The sequence below is a fragment of the Delphinapterus leucas genome, chromosome 8, assembly GCF_059928025.1.
Source record: "Delphinapterus leucas isolate spDelLeu-1000000601 "Yukka" chromosome 8, BTC_Dleu_Yukka2, whole genome shotgun sequence".
NCBI lineage: Eukaryota > Metazoa > Chordata > Mammalia > Artiodactyla > Monodontidae > Delphinapterus > Delphinapterus leucas.
The window spans coordinates 95,009,113-95,020,480 of record NC_143136.1 but is presented as its reverse complement, the minus strand read 5'-3'; the positions used below and the strand labels follow the sequence as shown (position 1 = coordinate 95,020,480).

Genomic DNA, 11,368 nt, shown 5'->3' with positions numbered 1-11,368 from the left:
CAAGGCAAAGGTTTCTCTGATGATGGTGGCCTGTTTCTCCCTGCTGTGCCTGCTCAGGGCGCTCTCACCTTTGAATCCCAGCTCTGTCCCTCTTGAGGGAGCCGAACCTTCCCCACCCCCAGTTGTCAGTGTGAGTCCCTCCAGCCCCTCCGCCCGCCCCTCTCCCGTAGTGACCTTGGCAGCGTTGTCACCATCATCCCAGCTGTTTTCTTTCTTTTTTTTTTTAATTGAAGTATAGTTGTTTTGCAGTGTTGTGTTAGTTTCAGGTGTACAGCAAAGCAATTCAGTTATTTATACATATATATCTAGTCACTGTGAGGATCGAATGTTCCTTGAGAGCCACATGGGAATCCAGAAGAAGGACACTGTTTCTGGGGTTGGTTTGTATTTAACTTTGTGGTCCTGGCCCGCGCTCCTTCCACCTTGCCTCCCCTCTTTCTTTTCTTCCTTGTCTAGACAAATAGTGCTGAGCTCTGATGTGAAAATCATCACACTAAAATGACAGTTTACTGTTGCTCTTCCTGGAAAATCCTATCTGGCGTTTGCATTCTTTTTTTCTGCAATATGCATTGATGTAAAAATAATTGGAAGATGGACTTCCTCCTAGTGGGGAAAGGAAGAAAGAAAGTGAATCAGATGCTTAAAAGTCATTGCCGTCATCTGATTCTAAAATGTGGGCTCTATCTTCATTTACTTTTATGCTTATTGGTCCAGTAAGAGCCATTCAGAATTATTACTGATACATAACAGCAGAAAATAGTGCTTTTTCATTGGCCAGTCATGAGTTAAATTTACATCAGTGTTTTGAGAATCAGTGATGAAATAAATGTAACCAAAATCAATAAATTCTGTTTTAGTATTGATTCCTTTCTTCCGATTGGTCATTCTTTATGCACTCCAAAACAGTGGTCAGGAGGCTTTTTCTGTAAAGAGCCAGATAGTAAATATTTTAGGCTTTGCTTGACCATGTGGTCTCTGTTGCAGCTACCAAGTCTACTGCTACTGTGTGAAATCAGTCACAGACGTACAGAAACAAATAGGTTTGGCTAGTTCAAATAAAACTTTATTTTTGAACACTGAAAGTTGAATTCCGTATAATTTTCACATCACAAAATATTCTCCCTTTTTTTTTCTAACCATTTAAAAATGTAAAGAACATTCTTAGCTAGAAGGCCATACAAAAACAGGCGATAGACCAGGTTTGATTGATGCTGTGCTAAGGCTTTTGTGGAATAGCCAAACAAAACATTTTCAGTTTCACTTCTTTTTGAGCTCTGGGAGAAAACAATAATGCCCTCTTACTATCAAATACATAAAAATCACCACTGCCTATTAAGTGAGATTCTAAGCTTTACCTAAAATCATGTACTGTAGTTAGTTGATGAAAATCTTGAATAGTTGTTGAAGGAGACAGGACATGCCATGTGCTCTAAGCAGAATAAGACCTCCGTCTCAGTCTGCCCAGGCTGCTGTACAAAATCATCACAGCCTGGGGGGCTTATAAATAGCAGATATGTATTGCTTACATTTTGGGAGGCTGAAAGTCTGAGATCAGGGTGGCAGCATGGTCAGGTGAGGTCGCAGACTTCTCATTGTATCTTCATACGGTGGAAGGCGCTAGGGAGTTCTGTGGAATTTCTTTTAGAAAAACACTATTCCTATTTATGAGGGCTCCACCCTCATGACCGTATCACCTCCCAAAGGCCCATTTACTAATACCACCTCCTTAGGATTTCAGCATATGAATTTGGAGGGACATAGTAACCTCTAAAAATGGTAGTTCTTTATTTCTTCCACAGTTGTCCATTAGGTACCACTGTATGGTCAGCCCAGGCTAGGGGTACAGCAGTGACCATGGCGGTCTGCAGTTCCAGCTGTTGGGAGCTTTTTATTTCACTGGTATTGGAGCATCTTCTGTGATTAGTCAACTCATCTAGAGCAGATTTTATGAGCTTTGTGATGGCTCTGGCTCAGAAGCCACGTGTGGGGATGTTTGGTAGACATGCTAGTATAAAACCTCTCAATTCCTGCCCAGTGGCATTCAGTTTAAAGGATTTGTCCATCTTTGGTGGTCCCTGAGGGGGTAGAGCTTTTGTTTCTTTGACTTTGGGGTCAAGGTTGTAGTTTTACCCATGGCGTCTTTTATCTTTCAGGTGCATGCTGCGTGTCCTGGACTCATTCGGCACCGAACCAGAGTTCAACCATGCCAACTATGCCCAGTTGAAAGGCCACAAGACCCCCTGGGGCAAGTGGAACCTGAACCCGCAGCAGTTTTACACCATGTTCCGTGAGTAGTTGTGTCTCACCTCTACTTTCCAGAATGCCGCCAAAGACAAATGGGAAAAGAAATGAGGCCACCATGTGTTTTCAGCTGTGATTCCCGGAGCCCTTAGCTGTAGAAATGGGTGCTGTGGAACCTTTTTTCTTGGGAATAACTGGATTGTTTTTAAAATCGGAATTGAAAGGCTATGTGAACATTTTGTAAAAAACCTTAGAAATGTTCTGGAGAAAAATATTCAATATGAGGTGTCACTGGAAACCATCTGGGAAAGGACTTTGGATGGACTTCGGCGGGCAGTAAACATGCTTCATGCGACACAGACACTGTTTAGGGTCCACTTGATGATTCAAGAGGAATGAGGTCTTCCATGTGCATACATTTTCCAAGTAATTAAATCTTCATTATTTAAGCATCAACCTTTGTAAAGAAAAAAAAGTCAGTCTTTTCAAAATAGAACGATTTAAAACTGTTGCATACCTTACTGGCTTCTTAAACTTTGAGCCTAGGATGAAATCTCACCCTGTCTTGCTCACGTGGTGTCCATGTTGCCACGAGCAGTGATTATTTTGTAAAGTGATGTAGTGGACAGGCTAAAAGTTGATGAACCCGCTGGCCCCAACTGTAGCCTTTCAGCAATTTTCTGTGTTCCTTTCCCACATTCACCATTTCTTGTTGCTGCCATCAGTCTACCTGCCTGTAGCTTCATTTCATTTATAATTAGCTGAGGACTGTGAAGCCAAATACCAGATCCTGTAGTATTCATGACAAAAATGAATTTATTGTTTAAGTCCATAGACCTTGGTGATTCCCCTTGTTGAGGTGAATTCCTGTTGTGGAAATGAAAGTTCCCCCGAGTTAAACAGCGTCCATTTGGACACTCAGAGTGCAGATTTCCATTTTCCCAAATTAGCGGAATAATTTTAATCCAGAGATTTCCATCCTAGAATTAGGATCTGAGCTGCGAATCTGTTTCCTTCTTTAAAACCCAAGGCCCTCTGCCGTGCCTTTTCCCCATGTACTGAGCCTTCCCCCTCACGTGCAGCCACCTGAAAGTGACCTTTCGTCGGATTCACTAAGTGCAGCAGCGGACACATTGGACTAGTCCTTGGGTGTGAAGTATGAGAAGGAAGGATGAATTAAGAAGGTCTGTGGCAGATGGGGAAGTGATTTTAAAAATCGACTCATGTTTAAATGTTCATTTTAGCTCAGAGCGGTGTTTGAGAGCGTTCTGTATGCATCGTAGACATTATTATTGCCGCTCCTGGAGCTCTGTCATCCTATCATAGCCTGTCACGGGGGCACAGTTCAGGGGACAAACTAATATAGGGCATGGTGGGTGACAGGTGGCTGGCAGCATGGTGAGACATGGCTAGAGTTACCTTTGGATCGACACTGCTGTGTAACTTTGAGGGGCTGCGATGAGGTGACACAAAATAACCTAAGAAGTGGCTTGTGTGTTACTTCACATACATAAAATGTTAGTTGTGTCCAAAATGACCAACACTACTTAAATGACACGGTATATCTATGCCCTCCGTGGGATGGTATTTCCCTATATCTGGGGCGTAGAAATAGAAGGCTTTTCCAGAAAGAAGTTCTCTTTTAGAATGTTGGAATTCAGAGTCCAAAAGAACTTATTTTCATTCTCCATGAATGGAGGATTTCAGCAGTGTTGGTTGATTGAATTGAAATCAATTCATTGCTTACAATATAACTAAAGATGGAAAGATAGATTAATTCTTGTTAACCTGGGAAAGGGATAGTTTCTTAACTGACTCAGAATTCAGCAGGAATCGGGGGAGGGGGGTGGGGCGGGGGCAAAACTGATACATTTGTCTGCCTAAAAAAAAAAAAGAAACCTGTATGGCAAAATCAGCAACACAAAAAAATAGCACCATAGCAAATTGTGTTACAGGGGATTAATATCGCTAATGTATAAAGAGCTTCTAAAAATTGAGAAGAAAACATTCCACAATCCAGTAGGAAATGGGCAAAAGCAGTTCGGAGAAAAAAGAAATGTATTGCCCCCAATATATGAAAACATGTTAACCTCGTTCATGATAAGAGAAATGCATTTTAAAACTGCACCAAGATCCCATGTCCCGCATATCAGATTGGCAAAAGTCTGAAAGTTTGCTGACGCAGCTCTTCCTATGGTGAGACTTAGGGAAGGCAGTGGGAATGCAGCCTGGCTGGCACTTCCCTGTGCAAGGGGATTTGTCACTGTCTAGCATAGCTTCCTAGGCATCCTTCCTTTGACAAGGTCATATCTAGGAATCCATCCCAAAGATAAGTGAGCAAAGGTCAGACATGGTATGTGTACAGTGTGTACAAGGCCATTTATTGTGGCACTATTTGTACTAGGAGAAGACTGGCAATAACCCAGAGGTTCCTAATAGGGGACTGAGTGAATAATATGGTCTATTGATAGAGTGAAGTCATGTGTAACTGTGCAAAAGGGCCGAGGGAAGACTCCAGTCTCTGGAGGGAGATGTCTAGGATATATTAAGTGGTAAAAACCGAAGTTCAGGAAGGTATGTGGAGTCACTCCCTTCTATATAAGAAGGGTATGGTGGGAGGGAAGTGTGTGTACATGTATGAATGTGCTTGTGTTTTCAAAAGAAACAATGGAAGAATAGCAAGCTAATAAAAACGATTACCACTGGAGGAGGGTTTGCAGGGACAGGGATAGGAAATAAATGTCTCCTTTTTTTAATTGAAGTATAGTTGATTTACAATGTTGTGTTAATTCCTGCTGTACAGCAAAGTGATTCAGTTATACCTACAGATACATTCTTTTTTATATTCTTTCCCATATGGTTTATTACAGGATATTGAATATAGTTCCCTGTGCTAGATGTCTCTTAACGTACTTTATTTTGACTTTGGAACCATAGAAATGTTTTACATAATTTAAAAAGAAAAAAGAATTCACTAAAGATTGAAAAGAGATCAAAAAATGAAAAAAGAAACCTGTATCAGGTTGGTACTAATCTCTCACACAGATAAAATAATTATTTCAAGTGATTTTAAGCACAGTCTTTGGACCATACAGTCGTAGTGGGGAATACTTATATTGTTATTTGAAACTATTACAGTTATACTGTAGGAACTACAGTTTGCGGTATATAGGAAGAGGGGAGTGTATAAAGAATTTAAGTAAAGATTGTATAATACTCAGCTTGAATAGGAAATATCACTATGAACTTATATTTTCTCTCTGAAAAGGAAATGTTTCCTAACTCTGTACTTTGAAAAGGATCAAAAGTAAAGACAATCCAGTGGCAGTGAGAGTATCCTTAACACTCAGATTGGGATTTCCTAAGTACCTTTCCCACTAAAGGATCCTCTTTCTAAGATAAATAGGTGATTCCAGGTCTAGGGCAGGAACTGTTAAAGATGGGACATCTGTCACGTGGAAGCAAGGAAGCTAAGAAGGACCCCTGGGGTGGAGTCAGAGGGACACAGGAGCCAAAGCTGGGGTAGTTTGAGCATCAAAAAAAATAATGACTGCAGTGGATTTGAATCAAACCAATGGAAAATAATCCATGAATCCAGAATGATAGTCCAAGCAAGAAAAACCCAGAAAATCAATCGATCGCCTTTGCGAGTTGCTAAGACACTGACTTCATTACTCTGAAAAATAGATGGAAAGAATCCAGCTTTGATCGTGCCTTTCTAGGACAAATTGTATTTGAAGATAATCAAATAGGTGATGAGAGAACGTTGTTAATTATGGGGAAATCACAGCTAATAAATGCAAAAGGAATGAAAAATTAGAAAATCAGCATTTTACAACTCCTAATGAGACAGCAGAGCAAGGTGGGGACCATCAGTGGTGTCAAAATCCATCACGTAACAGGGTGATGGAAAATTTCCTCGTGGCTAAGTCCGGGTCCAGTCTAACTCGGTCGTTGCCACAGAATCTTCCTTCCAGTAAGTGTGACTATTCTCACGGCCTGAAGGGGAAGACCATTCCTTTGCGTAGAAGATGAAAGTGTCAAAAGTGTACCTATGTCTTGTCAATTTTTAAAAAATGAAACAGATTTACTAGTGCTTAATAGACGGGCTGATAGTAATCATTACATAATTGATGTATAATGTGCACATACACTGTGGGTGTACCTGGATTGTTTTCTCTTGATGGGATGCACAAGGGAAAGTTTGGAGACCACAGAAGTAGTGTTGTACTTGTAGAATCAGGTCGTCGTCAAGTCCGGCTGTCTTATTATGGGATTACCAGTGTTCTGGCAGGTGTGCAGTACAGGGAGAGGGTAGAGAAGGCTGTCTAGAAAGGGCCCAGCAGGAGGATAAGGAAAGAGAAGAACGCACCCACACTGTTCCTGAAGCATGTTTAGGGGTAGGGAAGTGAGACGGATGCTCCTGACCAGGTCGATGCTCTTGAATATTCAGAGAGCACTTCTCACTTTAAGGCTGCTTGTATTTCTCCTCTAACTCATTTCCTCACTAAGTTGGTAGAATTTCTACAAGCTGAAAAGCCTGGCTTTTTTTTTTCTTCACTGTTTTGCCCCAAATCTCAGAATTTCACTAGAACTAGCCTCTCTGTGTATTCTGTTTGCATTTGGGCATTTTTGTGTGTCAGCATAGGCTGTTCCCAGCACCTTGCCAAGCAGCTTCTATAGGGACCAACCGAGTGGTCAGACAACAGTAAGGACATTTAACTAGCTCTTTGAGCGATCAAAGATCGCTTTTTTTCCGGGAAGCTGAGCTGAGAAGTGCAGTTCTTCTCCGTCAGGGCAGGCTTCTTGTTCCTCTTCCCTTTTGTCAATACTCTAGTGTCGCTTCTGAGCTGGGCACTGAGACCCATCTCCTGCCCCAGAGCCAGCTCTGCAAAGCTCAGCATGGACCAAGCTATTCCTCCTCAAAAACCACAGTGCTTTCCCTTTGCCCGTGGGGTCAGTTCCAAAGTCCATAGCATAGCTCTCGGGCCCCCTGCCTTCTCTCCCCTACCACGGCCCTCCCCTGGCCTCCCCAACCTCACTAGACAGTCTGCTGGTCTCTGAAGGTGCCACCGTGATTCCTCACCACCTTTGCCGCCTTCATATCACCCTTTTGGCAAAATTTTATTTTTCTCTTGAAGTCTCTATTTAAATGACTTCCATCTTTCCAATCAAATTTAAAAAAATAATAATAACCCTATTATAAAAGCAAGGAAAGCCTCCCCAAGGAAAAAGTCCCCCATATCCTAATGTAAGCATTATTATCTTTTTCAGGGGTATATATTTTTGCAGAGTTACAACACACATACTAAAATTTTATATCTGCTTTTTTTCCGTTTACTATATCAAAAAATATTTTCAAGGTTCAACTTTTAAAACCATTGTTTCCAAGGCTGTTTTATATAGTCTATCAAGTGGACTTTGTATTTATTTGGGGTACTTTTGCTAGTTCTTGTTGAGAATTAATTGTTGCTTTTTCTGGGCTTGCCAGGAACTTGACCCTATATTTAGGCATTATTTCCATCAACAGCCTTTTATCTGCTGTGCGTACTGCTTTCAGGAGTTTAGAAAAAATAAGGTATTCTCTTATTTTTCTCAGTCCCAAACAAGGTGCATCATACCCCAGTAAAGGAATGAAAGGAATCTGCCCACACAGAAAAATCAAATAGAGAAGACATCTGCCTGTACCATGTACAAGAGAAAATAAACCCCTGAAGTTGGTGTCTTGCACCTTGAATTATCCCGTATTTGAATAGTTCTAATTATCTGCCTGACACGCTCTTTCACAACTTCATCAGTCGTGGGAAAACATCTTCATCTAATTGACTTTTTTCCTCTCTTGCCCTGAAGACTGTGGCTGAAAGTAGCAATAGCAGAGATTACCAGATTCCCCATTCCTAGTTTCAGGCAAGCTGCATCTCAGACTTACATTTACCTCCTGTCGTTGAAAAGTTTCCGTAGCGCTTATTAGTCTTTTTAGCAACCTCGCTGTTCATATCACTGTAATAGAACATGTCCTATTTTCGAAGCAAAGTCTGTTTGTACTGGTTTATTTTTACTTAAGTAATTTTTTTAGTCCTTTTAAGAATTTGCCTTCTGGGTGGCTCATATTGTGTAATTATAATCCGGGCTGGGAGATGCTCAGCGTTTCTCGATACATGTAGAAATTTGGGAGCTGTGATAGAGATGAGTGAGGAACAGATTGGGGATTCTGGAGGCATTAGAGCCTCCCTGTTTCACCTCCAACCCCTTTGCATTTGTTATACCATCTGGCCTCTGATGTGGCGCTTTCTCCTGGGTAGGCTTTTAGGTCTCCCAGGGTGCCAAGTTCTCTCTGACAGCCAGGCCATTGCATGTGCTGTTCCTTTGTCTGGAAACTGTGTCCCTCGCTCCCCCCGTGCCCCCTGCTCACCCTCCAGGGAGGTGTCCTGTCCTCCAGAAAGCCTTCCCTCCCTGAGCCTAGGGCTTCTGCTCCTTTCCCCTCCCCCACCCCACACCTGTGTGCCTGCCCAGATGCCACTTTGCAATCTCCATGAGCATCATCACTGCTGAGTCCTCAGTCCCTTAAGTTGTAACATCACTGGTGATAAATATTGGTTGAATTAAGAAGAAAGAACAGGGGCTTCCCTGGTGGCACAGTGGTTGAGAGTCTGCCTGCCGATGCAGGGGACACGGGTTCGTGCCCCGGTCCGGGAAGATCCCACGTGCCGCGGAGCAGCTGGGCCCGTGAGCCATCGCCACTGAGCCTGTGCGTCCGGAGCCTGTGCTCCACAACGGGAGAGGCCACAGCAGTGAGAGGCCCGCGTACCAACAAAAAAAGAAAAGAATAAAGAACAAAGTAGACCCAACCACAGAATGGAGTTAATGAAAATGTAAGTAACATCATGACACTCCCGTGCCCACAATGACGTAGCCTCTCACTGTAGGGGAAGATGAGTCACCCCAGTTGCCTCAAGGCCTGGAGTGGTCTGGCCCCGCTACCCGCCACCCCGGCCTCATCTCTTACTACGTGTCCTGTTGCTCACTACTCTCTAGCCTCCTTACTGTTGTTTGGATGGGCCAGGCACACTCCTACCCGAGGACCTTTGCGTTGGTTGTTCCATCCTCCAGGACATTGTTCCCTTAGACTTCCATATCCCCTCCTTCAGGTCTTTAACTCAAATATCACTTCAGTGAGACTAACCCTGACACCCCTACCTTTTTTAAATGCAACTCCTTTCTCCCCCAACTTCTTATACCGCTTCCCTGCTTTCTTTTCCTCTATAACTGTATCATCACTTAGCATTTATGCTTCACGGACTTTTGTTTATTTTCTTTTTTTCTCTGCTGGAATCTGAGGATAGTATTAGTAGGAGTTTTGTCTGTGTTGTTCATTGCTGAGACTCCAATACCTTGCAGAATATCTGGCACATAGTAGGCATTCAGAAAATACTTATCAATTGAATTAAATTAAATTGAACGATAATGCCTGTTCTATTTTTAGTCCATGCAACAATGTAGGGAAGGGTAAGGAATGTACAAATCTAAGATTACACTGTAGCACAGGGAACTATATTTAATATCCTGTGATAAACCATAATGGAAAAGAATATTAAAAAAAAATGGGGGGCTTCCTTGGTGGCGCAGTGGTTGGGAGTCCACCTGCCGATGCAGGGGACACGGGCTCGTGCCTTGGTCTGGGAGGATCCCACATGCTGCGGAGCGGCTCAGCCCGTGAGCCATGGCCGCTGAGCCTGTGCGTCCAGAGCCTGTGCTCCGCAACGGGAGAGGCCACAACAGTGAGAGGCCTGTGTACCGCAAAAAAAAAAAAAAAAAAAAGTGTGTGTGTGTGCGTGCACGTGTGTATAAACTGAATCACTTGGCTGTACAGCAGAAATTAACACAACATTATAAATTAACTATACTTCAATTAACAAAAATCTAAAGAGTACAGAAGCTTCTTGAAGCCAGTGAACTCATGTTACTCTCCCTTGTCTTCCCACAGAAATGATTCACATGGTTGGGTTTTCAAGAGTTGTTCAAATCATACTGGTGGTCGTTGTCATTGACATTCTAACTCTTTGAGTTTCTCCAAGGACTTGGGGTTTGCATCCATGTTTATTTGCATGATCAGATGGGAATAGTGGCTTGTAGACCAAAAATTTTGCCTGACGAAACAGGAATTCTAGAAACAAGCCAGTTCCCTTTCATGCAAGTGACAAACATGTTGGCTTCAGCTGAGGATCCATGGCTTCCGTGTACGACTTTATTTTCAGGGCCTGACAAGCAAAGGAGCTATTTTTGATTCAAACAGCGTTTTTGGCCTTTCATTTGGACCGGGAGGGCTCTTGCCTTTTACATCTGTGCTGACCAGTGAGTAACAGGATCAGCCTTGTAATTCCTTCAGTCTGAGACTAAGCCTCCAGGAGAAATGTTCTTCTAAGGGGTCCATTCCCTCCTAAATTGCTTTTTGACACTTGAAAAATTTACTCTGGTGTGCCTTCTGTCAACAATTCAGATGCTCATCTTTTCAACTCAACTGTACATAATAGTTTCCCTAGCCTGTATCCCAGCCTCCTGTCTCTCAAAGAGCCTAGCATCACTACCATTTGGGAAACAAAATCAAGTTTGATGAAATTTGAAGCAAAGCATCACTATGTGCACGTTTTAAAATCAGATGGCTACTTGTGTGATGTAGCTATTTTCCAGTAGAGTTTTTTTCTGTCATGTAGGTTTCATCATCACCAGAGTCAGCATCAAAATTGTGAGTGCCATGAGTGACAGCAGCCAGTATTCTTCCCTGTTTTGTTATGAAATTTTTGAAATATACAAAAATGGAAAGAAATGTAAAATAGAAACCCAAAGCCTAGACTCCACAGTTAACAGTTTGCTTTATTCTGTGACCTATCCATCTATATGTCTATCTTCTCTCCATCCGTCAATCCAATTTTTTTTTCCTTTTATGCATAAAAGAACACTTAACCCTTAGATGTTTCAGCATGACATCATTAACGAGAGTTCAATATTGGTCACCAAATTGTGTTTATTTATTTTTTTTTATGTACAAAACTAAATTATTTTATTTAATTGTTTACTGTCTTCCTCCCTGGCTGAATATAAGCTCCATGAGGGGAGCTTCATCCATGCT

At 42.2% G+C, this 11,368-nt stretch overlaps 1 protein-coding gene across 2 annotated transcripts in view; it reads left to right on the top strand.

The window, feature by feature from the left end:
- The first annotated feature begins 442 nt into the window (after nt 1-442).
- MGAT5 (alpha-1,6-mannosylglycoprotein 6-beta-N-acetylglucosaminyltransferase) overlaps nt 443-11,368 on the top strand; it is a 119,097-nt gene continuing 108,171 nt past the window's right edge. For both annotated transcript variants that reach the window (XR_016394178.1, XM_089916885.1), the window contains exon 1: nt 443-2,287. Coding sequence is in view for 1 of the 2 variants with exons in the window: in XM_089916885.1 (XP_089773011.1) it covers nt 2,158-2,287 (130 nt within the window). In the remaining variant the exon portion in view is untranslated. The remainder of the gene's footprint in view (nt 2,288-11,368) is intronic.